The sequence below is a fragment of the Rhinichthys klamathensis genome, unplaced genomic scaffold (genome assembly GCF_029890125.1).
Source record: "Rhinichthys klamathensis goyatoka isolate OS25496 unplaced genomic scaffold, OSU_Roscu_1.1 h1tg000261l_1, whole genome shotgun sequence".
Lineage (NCBI taxonomy): Eukaryota > Metazoa > Chordata > Actinopteri > Cypriniformes > Leuciscidae > Rhinichthys > Rhinichthys klamathensis.
Window position 1 is genome coordinate 1,762,398 of NW_026606782.1, and position 12,628 is coordinate 1,775,025.

The following is a 12,628-nucleotide window of genomic DNA, read 5'->3' on the forward strand; positions in this document are numbered from 1 at the left end:
ACCAAGAGCAAGACTAAAAAACAAGTCTAATGGGGGGTAAGGTATAAAAAGGGCTTTAGACAATGTACTGTATGTTGTGTACTGAATTAGAGGTTGCACAAAACTGATACATTTGTCCTAATGTTGTGCTCTACTCAAGTATATCATACTTCCAGTCAGGAGTGTTTTGTGTGGATCATTGCTTGATCTCCTGTTCATCAGCTTTGCTCTCCGTTTGCCCGTCTCTTCTGTTGGTCAGCTCTTTCAGTCCCTCCTGAAGCTGCTCAACAGCCTCTTCATCTCCTGCTGCACGTGCCAGAGCCAGGGCTTCCTGATACAGTTTACCAGACTCCTCAAATTCCCCTGGTTAACAAAAGAAAAACAACATTGACAATTTTGGATCCCTGAGAATATCTTCTAGAATATTATTTATATATTAATAATGAGTGAGACATCGCAGGCCTGTGAGCATTAGTACCCACAAGGCCCGTCTGTTTAACAGCTCCGGCCACTGTTAGGCTAGTGGCACAGGAAGGAGGGCAAAAAGTACCCTATTCCATGTTTTTAAAGATTGTAATGATTAGTGTAAGAGTATTTAATTCTATTCAGAGTATTTATTTTGTACGTGCAATATTATTATTATTTATTATAATGTGTATCTATTTAAGAAAGGTTATTTATATAGAGGTTTAGCTTTTTTTTTTTTTTTTGCTCTCTGCTCTACCTTAAGATGTGTATGTGTATGTGTATGTGTGTGTATATGTATATGTATTCTTTTTAAATCTAAAACCTGACTCTGAGAAACGCACAAGAATTCCAATGTACCTGTACTGAAACGTACCTGTGCAAATGGCAATACAACTTTGAACTTGAACTATTATAATCATTTTATTTGTAATTTTAAAACACTATAATATAATATAATATAATATAATATAATATAATATAATATAATATAATATAATATAATATAATATAATATAATATTCACAAGTGTGGGGTCAACAATATTTTTTAAGCAAGGCTGCATTAAACTGACAGAATTGTTTTTTTAAATAAATGCTGTTCTTTTTAACTTCCAATTAATCAAATAATCGATTATGATTTCTACAAAAATAATAAGCAGGTGAGCAACTGTTCAACATTGATAATGATAAGAATATGTATGTATATATATATATATATATATCCTCCTTACCCCGAACTTTTGAATGGTAGTGTGTGTTTGTATATTAAAACAATTTTAAATAGTAAATGTCAGAGTAACTAAAGCGAGCAGTTGAACCTTTGTGCATGAGAATTCCTGCCATATTCCCAAGCAGCACATGTTGATCAGGGTGACCCGCTGCCTGTGCAAGCTCAACGGCCTTCTTTGCATGAGCCAGCGCCTCATCGTGCTTCCCCTGCAGGTCCAAAACGGTCGCCAGATCACTCATCAGAACCAGGGTCTGAAACAGATTAATTACACAATAATACCATTTAATGCAGTGGTTCTCAACCCTGTCCTGGCGTACCCCCAACACTGCACGTTTTCTTTGTCTCCCTAATCAAACACACCTGATTCAACTCATCAGCTCATTAACCCATGTGATAATGAGCTGATGAGTTGAATCAGGTGTGTTTGATTAGGGAGACAAAGAAAACGTGCAGTGTTGGGGGTACGCCAGGACAGGGTTGAGAACCACTGATTTAATGGGACAAACACCTTCTTGCCACATAGACCATCAGAAGATCTTGTAAAATGACTGGATATATTTTGATTGAATAAATATGACTATAAGATATATGTACCACCAGTACATTTATACTTGCAAACCAGTGTCAGAACATCACCTGTGGGTGGGACTCTCCCTGCTCCTCCTGGCAGATCTGCAGCGCATGCCGGTAATCCCTGCAAGACCCTGTGAAACGACGATTAGCCGCCAAATAACGTGCCCTCGCATCCAGACTAAGGCCGAGCAGCAGCCTGGTATCTTTGCGCTCCTCATCTAATTGAAACAAACATTTAGTAAGAAATCGAATAAAACACAAATAACCTGTTTGCACAGGAAGTAAACAGAACATACCTGTCAGGCTTTCTGGAAGAAGGTCCTTCTGTTTCTCAATCTTGGCTTCTAAAGACTCTGTGCAGAACTGGAAGCCATGCTCCGCCAACTCGTTCCTGGAAATGAAAAGTATGAGTTACTGAACAGCGCAGAGGTTAACAGGTCAAATGAGTTAAGTGTTTATCCCCCTTTTTACTCTTTCAGCAGAGGATCAGAACTCACTTGCTTTGAGTGGCATATATGCTGGCCAGCTTCAGCGACATCTCAATCACTGCATTGTCATCCTTTTGAGATAAAACAGGTACAGGCGGTAAAAAAAAAAAAAAAAAGACTGAGGCTGATCGCATTTCTCATTGTTTCTGTTTTGTTTATAGGATAATAAGTCAACCAATGTTCAGAAATGAAGGAATCAGTAATGAGCGTTGCATACAAAAGTAATTACATGCAAAAAGATATTCCATTATTGAGTGTTTTTACCTGTGGTGTTCCCCCTGACAGCATGAAACTCATGGCTGCTTTAAACAGCTTCTCAGCCTGCAACAAAGAACAAACAGAGTCACATGCTGACGTTCACTACAGATGTACATACTGATGTAGAGCACAGAGTCAGTGGAGTAGGGCAGAGGGAAGATCTCCCTCAACCATACTCACATTTTCCAGCTGACCTTGGACAAAGGCAAGATTTGCCATCTGTGAAGAGAGAGGAACATTAAGCTAAATTATGCTCTCATTTAATCTTCATTGTCATGTAATATTATTGTTTGACAAGGAGAACTCTAGGGAAAAATGGACTGGGCTAGGTGAAAAAGGATGACAAGACAAAAAAAAAACATACCAGGCTGTACGTATATATAATGGCATCATTACTGTGCATCTGATGTGCCAGTCTGACAGCTTTGTGTAAGAAAACATTGGCTGCGTCCAGTTCCCCAGTCATCATGCTGTACTGTGAAGGAGGGAAAGTAACATTCAGTCTTATAAAATAAACATTATGAATTTCTTTTTTTTTTTTTATATTAAAGACAGAAATACATGACAAGATTTTTGTTCCCCGTTTACAATCTACAGCCATGGCCAAAAGGTTTGGCAGTGACATTAATTTTGTGTTTTTCAAAGTTTGCTGCTTCAGTATTTGTAGATTATTTTTTACATGTTCCTATGGTATACTCTTAAAAAAACTCTGGTTCTTCTTTATAGCCTCTGCAATTTGCTCTGGCATGCTGGATATCGCCTTCTGGGCCAATTCCTGATCGATGGCAATCCATTCTTGCTTTGTTAATGATCGGAGTTTATCACACTTTGTGGGTTTCTGCTTGTCCACTTATCTTTCGAGGATTGACCACAGGTTCTCAATGGGATTAAGATCAGGGTATTTGCCTGGCCACAGATCCAAAATTTCAATGTAATGATCTCCAACCCACTTTACTATCACTCTTGCCTTGTGACACGGTGCTCCATCATGCTGGAAAATGCACAGATCATCACAAAATTGCTCCTGGATCATTGGCAGAAGTTTCTCTTGCGGGACATTTTGATACCGTTCTTTATTCCTGGTGGTGTTTTGGGGCAGAATTGTGAGAAAGCCCACTCCCCTGAATGAAAAGCAACTCCACATATGACTGGTCTCAGGATGCTTCCCTGTTGGCACGACATGGTATCGTTCACCTTTTCTTTGCTGGACAATAGATTTTCCAGATGTTCCAAACAGTCAGAAGGGGGCTTCAACAGAGAAAATAACTTTGCACTAGTCTTCTGCTGTCCAATCCGTGTACTTTCTGCAGAATTTCAGTCTTTCCTTGATGTTTTTTCTTGGAGAGAAGTGGCTTCTTTGCTGCCCTCTTTGACACCAGGCCGTTGTCGAAAGTCTTGGCCTCACTGTGCTGCAGATGCACTCTCAGCTCTCGCAGCTCTGCACTGGTGGTGAGACGATTCCTTCACCAACTCTTCAAGAGGAGACGGTCCTGCCGCTTGCTGGACAATCTGGGATGTCCTGAAGACTTCTTCACTACAGTTGAACCTCTCTCCTTGAAGTTCTTGATGATCTGGTAAATGGGTTTTTCAGGTGCGATATTCTTTGCATCAACTTCCTTGGATGTGAGACCATTTTGATGAAAGAGATGATGGCTGCACGCCTTTCTTTGGATGTAACCATTGCTAACACAAGAACACAATGATTGGAAGCACTTCTTTCCTCCTTTTATAGCAATTAGTCTGTTCTTATAATCCAATCAGAATGATAGAGTGATTTTTAACATACTATCACTCGTTCACACTTTCCCATGTAAAGATGATATAATTAGTGAAATGATGTAAGCTATTGCTTTTTGCAATTATTTAAAATGCTCAAGCAGCATCCTTTGCAAAACACAAAATGTGTCACTGCCAAAACTTTTGGTCATGACTTTTAGACGAGGCAGCGCTAGTTGCTGAAAGTCAGAGTCAGTCTTGCAGATTTCGGTTGACAGATTTACCAGATACAGTGTATCTGTATAATAATAATATATTTACAAAGTGAATGATGACTAGTGTTTAAAATCTGTTCCCTTTTAGAGCAGATTCTTAGAAAAAAAGAGTGACCACTACTGAAATGTCTTCTATTTTACATATTTCTTTTCTTTACCACAAATTATTTAATCACAAATGACATTATCAGAATAACAAAGCAATAATTTGAACTGAAAAAAAATCTTAGTGCTTTGTCCCTCTGTTTCACATTTTTGTTGTGGTCTAAGACTACGCTAAGATAAACACATGTAGATCAAACTGTCTTGATGTGATACCTGTATGTCTGTTAAGAGAACTCAATAAAGCATCACAGTATACCTTGGCTTTCTTCAAGAGCAGAATAAGTTCATCCTCGAGTTTTTGTTCCTCAGTCCTCTCATCAGAGCTTCCAAAAAGTGAAAAGGCTGATGCAAAAGCAAATCAGAGAGTCAGATCATTTTAACCATTATACAGAGGTCAGGTCATCCTGGGTCGATGTGGTTTATACATTACGTAAATATCATGAAACACTGTTATGACATCATCACGCATGTTACGTCATGTGTCAAATGCAGATGCTAATGTTTTCAATTCACAGACAATCTGCATGTAAACTCACCCATGACACCCCACGCAAGAGTCCACCTGCTGAACCCTGCCGTGTCTGAGTGAAGCTTCTCTCTGGTGCATTGAGAAGAACTGACACCCGGATGCCATGACCTTCTGTGCCAGCGGCTCGACAGCACAAACACTCCAGCCGACCCACGCAGCGATTTAATTCTCGCAAAAGATAAACTGGAACCGGATACATTTCTTGTACAGTCATTTACACAATGCTTCAAACAAGCTACCTGTGCAGCCAGCAGCCGACAGTAAGAGCGCAGCGCCATATTTGTGATTATGCAATGACGTCAGCCGTGGTGGTCACGTGACCCACCCGAGTTTATTCTGTTTTTTTTTTATTAATTGTGCACTGAATGTGGATTTATTACACTACTATTACATATTTATTTATTTTATTATTTATTACACTATTATATTTAATGTCTGGCAGTTCAGATGGCATTCCTGTAAATCATATTAGTTTTATTAAAACATATTTGTAACATTTTTTTATACATTTTGTCCCTTTTCTAAGAATAAAATAGGTGTTTATTTTTTCCTTTTTTTCTCCAGAATATTGTTGGCAAGGACCAGTTGCTTAATTACATCATCCCGCAGGAAATTACTCAATTTTTGGTTGTAAAACAACAGCAGAAACATAAGAGGTTGAAAATAGTCCATAAAGGAATGTCATTAAAAAATCATTTACTCACCCTCAAGTTATTTCAACCCTGTATGAATGTCTTTCTTCTTCTGCTGAACACAAAGGAAGATATTCTGAAGGATGTCAGTAACCAGACAATTGATGGACCTCATTGACATCCATAGTAGGGGGGGGGGGGAAACTATGGAAGTCAATGGGGTCCTATCAACTGTTTGCTTACCGACATTTCTTCAAAATATCTTTTCTTGTGTTCAGCAGAAGAAAGAAACTCATTCAGATTTGAAACAACTTGAGGGTGAGTAAATGATGACAGAAATTTCATTTTTAAGTGAACTATTCATTAAAAAGAAAAAAAAAGAAAAAGAAAAAAAGAAATAGCCGGGTCTACAGATGATATTCCGGACCTAGTACTTAAATACTTCTTTAAAAAAGTTACTCAATACAAGGAATAAATGATACAAAAGACGCATCAATTTATGATTTACTGTTCTGTTTATTTATTTTACTAAAGCACAAATGAGGTTACAAAACAACACAATATCCTGTTAATGACCCACTGGCCATTAGTTTTTTAACAGGAAAAAGAGGGAATGCTTTGCTTTGTAATAATGTCTTTTCAGTTCTAGGTTAGCACACAGCGGGTCTCTGTATCACAGTTCATGCAATAATTTTAGGTTAAACATATTAATTTGCAGACACAGAAGTGCACAGAAAGAGAGAGATAGGAAAGGCATAGGGTGATCCATATACACAGTCACTCACACGTAACATTCACATGAACAATAATAACTTCACAAAACAAAATTATACAAATCACCTCATATATCAATACTTCCTCTGAAAAAAAAAAGCTTTAAATTAAGCTGTCTGTAAAGCCTTTATACATTTCATCTTAAAAGGGAACAAAGTTGCACATGTGAAATGTCCATCTAAAAGCAAAACATAAATGTGTGTTCTTTAAACTGCCATTTATTTGAATAATAATAATAATAATAATGTAGGTTTAGCATAGCCTTTATTCGAGAAATAAAGTATATGGGTATGTAAGGCTTTCTACCCAAATCTCTTATAATCCACCGCGACAAATAAAACATCTATCCATCAAAAAGATAAATGTGTAGTTTACAGAAACAGTACAAAATGCAAGCAAAGAGGAATGTCGAATGACTTTAAAACCGATTTAAGTTTTCAGAATTAAGGAATGTTTTCCCAAGTTAAAATGTTAACACACTCTTACATCTATACGTTCATAAGAGACAAGAGAGGTAAATTAAAGCCCATGGAAAATAAGCCCTATGTGCTTGAAACCAATCATAAAGTACATTAGATCATCTTCTGTCTCTTCTGAATGTAACAAGTCGTCTCTTTTAAAATAAGTCAGCACCTGATAAATCAGTATCTAAAACATTTTACTTAAAGTTGAATAAAAGTAATTAAGAGTCTTGAAAATGAGTAAAAACTCCCAAGCATCACACACTTACGAGTTAATTTACCAGGGAATTTATAGACATATATTGCAGACCTCACAACTGACCTGTTGGACTTGGACCAAGTGCCATCATCTAAGGATGTTATATTTGGCACACAATATATTTTTTATAAATCTGCGCTGGCTCCATACAACACGACTGAAACCTCATTAGTAGCCAGCATTCAGAGGCACAAAATATTTACTGACCGCAACAAGTTCCTGTAAGGTCCAGCTTCAGACCCCCAGTCAAGAGCAGGTTATTGCACAGATGAAAACAAAGTGTCACATACGGGCCTCTCTGGCTCTGGTATAATTTTACTGCACAATGTTGCTGATTGACAAAACTCAGTTTTGAAAAGACCGTTACACATTTAGTGCCAGCAAGGTTTAAGATTCATTTCAACTATACAACGTGCAAACGAAGGGATATTAACCATTGACAAGTACTGTCACTATATTCCCCACTAAATCACACTCAAAAACACATTGATTTTTTTTTTAACTCATTATAGAATGCTGGAATTCTAAACATTTTTATGCAGATGACCTAGGGCATTTCAAATCACTTTAAGTGAAATGTGCAGTGATTGTCTACCCTGCATGTGTAAATCTGATTGGTAGTATGGTTATCTTGCAGCAAGGGTGCATACTAGGTGTGCAAAGAGCTGCCTAACCACGAACAAAAGGAAAATAACAGCACACATCAAACTTCAACTGCCACACAGAATGAAGGAAGACTGTTCACTCCTCACCAAACCTTGGAGTAACTGAGAAGGGTAGGTGTGTGTGTGTATGAGTGTGTGTGTGTGTGTAACAGAGGACAAAGGCTCAAGCCCAGGCATAGCATGAACACCTCACTCCCGGCTCCCAAAGAGCTGAAGGAAAAAGAGGAATATGTAGACCACATCCATGTAGAGGCAGATGGCTCCAAACACATGCTCCTCTGGGTTCAGAGAGTACCGTCTGTTGCCAATCAACAACTGCATGTCGAACGCCAGGAACTAAAGCATAACAAAAGGAAGATAATTCGATTTTGTATGAAACACATAAACATGACAATATTGCATAACCAAAGGGTACTAACCAGAGTGAAAACCAGAGCGCCAAATCCAGCATAAGCAGTATGCAACCAGGGTATCTAAAACCACAGACAGAGTAGACACACTACGGTTGGACCGATATCAAAATTATGGCTTCAGAATGATTTCAATATAATACGTTTTTAGTGATTATAGCCTCATTCAGAGTGTCAGTCCAAATCTGATTTTTATCCATTTCTGATTGGAATGCAATCCTATTTGGCATGTGTGAACAGCAAAAAAAATCATATGAAATGCAATTTTTACAAATCCGTTTTGTGCTATATTTACATGTGGTTTTTCTGGAAATACGTTTCAGTCTGACTGCTCTGATCAGATTTTGCGTGGTTTATGTCACTTTCTCATGCCAGGTAAAACGTAAACATCAGACTTGTTAAAGGAAACACACTGAATATCCCTGGAGAAACAAGGTTGTGTAGTTGTGCCTGTCGAGAAGAAAATTACAATACAATGGAGACAAACTGTATTGCAAACCCCTCCACGTTGCTATTGTTGTTTTTGGCGTATGCCTACCATACAGGACAGGACACAGATCTGAACAGTTGCGATACACAGTGTGGACTGTCAATAATTTAGATCAGATTGATTCCAATCCGATACACAAATAATTGGATTCGGACTGACAGTGTGAACAAAGCTATTGGCACATCATATTAGTGACAGCTTCAAAGTAATCTAGAATATTTAAATATCTGTTTAGCAGCTTACATATCCAAATGGTGCAGTAAAGAACAGCAGAAGCCCGGTTATCATCAGCACCATCATAAGAGAGAAAAGTAATCCGTGACAGGTGGTGAAGTCAACCTAGATGACAGAAGACAATGCTCAATCAAATGACACATAAATGAAGCACTTGACAGAAGCCGTTTAAGATGAAATGAGCTCACCCTGGACTGGAAACAGAAGAGTGTGATGGCCAGACACACCAGTGCTGTGATGCCCACACTCAACATCACCACTTTGGTATTATGGTAGCTGTATATAGAAAGAGTGAAAGTAGTGCTGCAAGTTAGACACACACATATTCTCGTACATCTATCTTTGAGAGGACAATCATTGACACAATGCAATCTCTAGCTGTGAGTGTGCGTTAGAAATCAGAAATGGTGAGAGAACATTGTGCTTGGTATGTTTTTCGTCTTCAGCCGACAAAGTTTACATCCCGTCTGGCTAGCAGGCTTCTCGTAATGTTTACACATTAGGTCAGTAGGTGGAGAGTAGGTGACTTTTGTGGCTGTTCGAACAGATTCGACTACATGAGCATCTACACTACGAAAGCAATCCGGTCTAATATCGTTTTCGACTACCTCTGGCAGTGGTCTAAACTAGACAAGCTCAAAAACATTAGACCCAGTTTACACCAGTATTTAGCGTTGTTCACTTGTGATCGGATTGACAAAAACACATCTTAATAACAAGTGTAAACAGGGCCTAAGAAAGATAGTCCTCACAAAGAAAGTTGTACAAGTACACACACACACACACATATATATCAATAGATAACTATAGCAGTGGCAGTGTACAAGGCTACATTTGGGTTCATTTTGTCTCCTACTTTACTATTTATTGGATTGACCATAATGACTTTAATGTTGTGTATAATAAGAGCAAGGACTCTAAACTTTCAAATTCTGAACATCCACTAACATTTCCTAGTCCAGAGATCTAAATATGTAAAAAATAATTCATCTTAATAATAATAAAGAATATTTCACCTCTAAGTTTCTAACAGTGGTCCATTTTTTATATTAATATAATATAATAAAATTGTGTCTTACCTGGCGAGCATGCCAGCCATATAGGACATTGCCAAAGTCTAAAAATATAAAACAAGAATATTCATCCTTTTCTTTTTAAAGTTATATGATAGTGAATACTATATAACATTTACTATCATTTAACTAGTGAACTAATGAAACAATGAGATTACTTACAAAAATGGCTAAAAGGATCATATTGGTTGGGTATCTTCGTCTGCAGATGAAACACAAACACTGTTCAATAAGTGATGGATACAAAAGAACCTCAGAGTTCCTGATATCACACATCTCCTATGTAAGCCAGAAGGTGAACTCAAATACAAGAACAATGTATAACAAACAGTATCTGTTTACCGTGCGTTTGTGCTGCACACAAGCATCAGGTATGTTCCCATGAAAGTCATGCTGGACAAAACAGAGCAGTGTCACTCACAGGGTAACAAACATAATTCATATATAAAGCTCTAAAGCCTCTAAAGAGGAAAGAGCACAGTGTATAGTTCACTTACTATGAGGTCAGATAGAAAACCCGGTTGTACTGTACAAACTTCCGGACTGGCTCACTGTGAAAGACAGGACAGTCTTCAGTGACAGTGCTTTCTTTTAAAAGTGGAATAAATGGATAAAATTGAGTTGTGTGTATCAATTACCAAAATGTGAAGAGTGACACCACACTAAATGTGACCATGAGCTGAACCATGAGGATACAGAAGACCTGCAAACAATATATATGCTTTTCATAACTAGAAGGTTCGTACGCTGCTGTTCAAACGTTTGGGGACAGAACAATAAAAATAAAAATAAAAACTTTTCCCATGCTCACCAAGGCTACATTTATTTGATCAAAAATACAGTAATATTTTGAAAAATTACTACAACTTTAAACAGCCGTTTTCTATTTTTAAATATTTTAAAGGGGTGGTTGATTATTTTTTCACTTTTCTACCTTTAGTTAGTGTGTAATGTTGCTGATTGAGCATAAACAACATCATCTGCAAAGTTACGAAGCTCAAAGTTCAAAGCAAAGGGAGATATTTTCTTTTACAGAAATCGCTTTTTAAGGACTACAACAAACGGCTGGTAGGGACTACAATGAGCTTCTTTAAGGGGTTAGTGACATCACTAACCCTAAAATGTAAATATTGCAACAGATTGCGATATCTGAATGATTGGAAAAAGATGGCTTCTGCCTGTATACGCGAAGTTGACTGTATGTATTAAATATCTTCTTATTAAACTGTCTGGACCAGGGTTTCCGTTGTCCGGTAATTACCGGACATTGGCCGGGAAAAAAATGAAATGTCCGACAAAATTAAATCTCTCCGGTCAAATTGTCCGATTAAAATTGCGTAATAATCCCGCCCCCCTAACACAATATGAATTTGAGAATAAGCCTAAAATGTATAAAGCAAAAATACACCCACCTTTGGCTATGTTATAAAGGAACAGGCTCTACTGTTTGAAAGTTATTAAACAACATCGCATGCTGCATTTCAAATAAAGCGCACGCCTAGAACGGCTGTAATATAGACCTAAACAACGAACGATTGAGTGAGACGTTTCAAATATGGCCAGGCCCATTGATATTATTGATAAAGTTGATAAATTGATAAAGTTGACGATGCAGACTCGCCATCTTCGCAGTAGTGAACGCGCCTATAGAGAGAAGTGTGCACGCGCCGACGCCTCCGTGTCCTGATTAGCATATATTGTCCACTATTGCTTCTTATTTATTAATCCAGGCAAATTTGTTGATGAAACATTGATTAAAATTAATATACAATTTATACAAAACGAAATTTTCAAGCAAAAATAATATTCGAAGATCGCTGGGTTGATTATTATTCGAAAATCGCACCCCTCCACCACATGCACGCACACATGCATTAGACTACACACCAGAGCATGTGAGCAAAGCGGAGCGGTGTGACGCTTATTATAAGTTAAAACACTTAAATATACGTTTCATATTTATAAATAATATAGCCTAATGTTATTATTTTTTTATTTCATCTATGTTGATTAGGCTATATGAAAAGGGAACCGCATGAGATGAGTAAAATAGGATTATAAGATCACCAATAGGCCTATATATCGGAAAACATTTGGAATTGGTCAGACATGATTTTGACCACTTATTTAGTTTTGTTTTGTAGAAAGCCTTTCTTTAAAGTTTATTTCGTTTTGTATAAATTGTATCTTCATTTTAATCAATGTTTCATCAACAAATTTGCCTGGATTAATAAATAAGAATTTATTCATATGAAGTGTGCATTTCTCTCTCTAGGCGCGTTCACTACTGCGAAGATGGCGAGTCTGCATCATCAACTTTATCAATTTATCAACAAAAATATTTCATGCATAATCATTACTTTCGCCGGTTCTTTGTGGCAAGCTTTATTTCAGGTGTTGCGTGATATCTCTGCGCCCAAGTAGCAGTGCTTCGCCTGTGTAGAGTCTCCGCAACGGCGATAGATTGAAACGCGCGTCCGAGTGAAGATTGCGCAACTCGCGCAGCGCGT

General features: G+C 37.7%; 2 protein-coding genes across 3 annotated transcripts in view; both read right to left on the minus strand.

Moving 5' to 3' along the window:
• Positions 1-169: 169 nt before the first annotated feature.
• On the minus strand, positions 170-5,416 carry ttc19 (tetratricopeptide repeat domain 19). Its single transcript, XM_056267561.1, has 10 exons — positions 5,128-5,416; positions 4,848-4,933; positions 2,860-2,970; positions 2,676-2,714; positions 2,502-2,558; positions 2,247-2,308; positions 2,046-2,140; positions 1,813-1,967; positions 1,265-1,427; positions 170-342 (listed from the first exon to the last, which is right to left on the minus strand). The coding sequence occupies exons 1-10, from the start codon at positions 5,396-5,398 to the stop codon at positions 176-178; spliced, it is 1,206 nt and encodes a 401-aa protein (XP_056123536.1). The 5' UTR covers positions 5,399-5,416; the 3' UTR covers positions 170-175.
• A 2,411-nt stretch (positions 5,417-7,827) lies between these two features.
• The window catches only part of faim2a (Fas apoptotic inhibitory molecule 2a), a 34,547-nt gene continuing 29,746 nt past the window's right edge, over positions 7,828-12,628 (minus strand). For both annotated transcript variants that reach the window (XM_056267594.1, XM_056267593.1), the window contains exons 4-12: positions 10,757-10,821; positions 10,616-10,669; positions 10,461-10,511; positions 10,281-10,320; positions 10,125-10,162; positions 9,234-9,321; positions 9,055-9,150; positions 8,331-8,384; positions 7,828-8,247 (exon numbers count right to left, since the gene is read on the minus strand). In XM_056267594.1, the coding sequence (XP_056123569.1) occupies positions 8,101-8,247; positions 8,331-8,384; positions 9,055-9,150; positions 9,234-9,321; positions 10,125-10,162; positions 10,281-10,320; positions 10,461-10,511; positions 10,616-10,669; positions 10,757-10,821 (633 nt within the window). In that variant the 3' untranslated portion in view covers positions 7,828-8,100. The remainder of the gene's footprint in view (positions 8,248-8,330; positions 8,385-9,054; positions 9,151-9,233; positions 9,322-10,124; positions 10,163-10,280; positions 10,321-10,460; positions 10,512-10,615; positions 10,670-10,756; positions 10,822-12,628) is intronic.

Coding starts and splice junctions, on each gene's coding strand:
- ttc19 (XM_056267561.1), bottom strand. CDS start 5,398: ATGGCGCTGCGCTCTTACTGTCGGCTGCTGGCTGCACAGGTAGCTTGT. Junction 2,559..2,675: donor TCCAAGGTCAGCTGGAAAAT/GTGAGTATGGTT, acceptor TCTTTGTTGCAG/GCTGAGAAGCTGTTTAAAGC. Junction 343..1,264: donor AGGAATTCTCATGCACAAAG/GTTCAACTGCTC, acceptor TTTGTTAACCAG/GGGAATTTGAGGAGTCTGGT.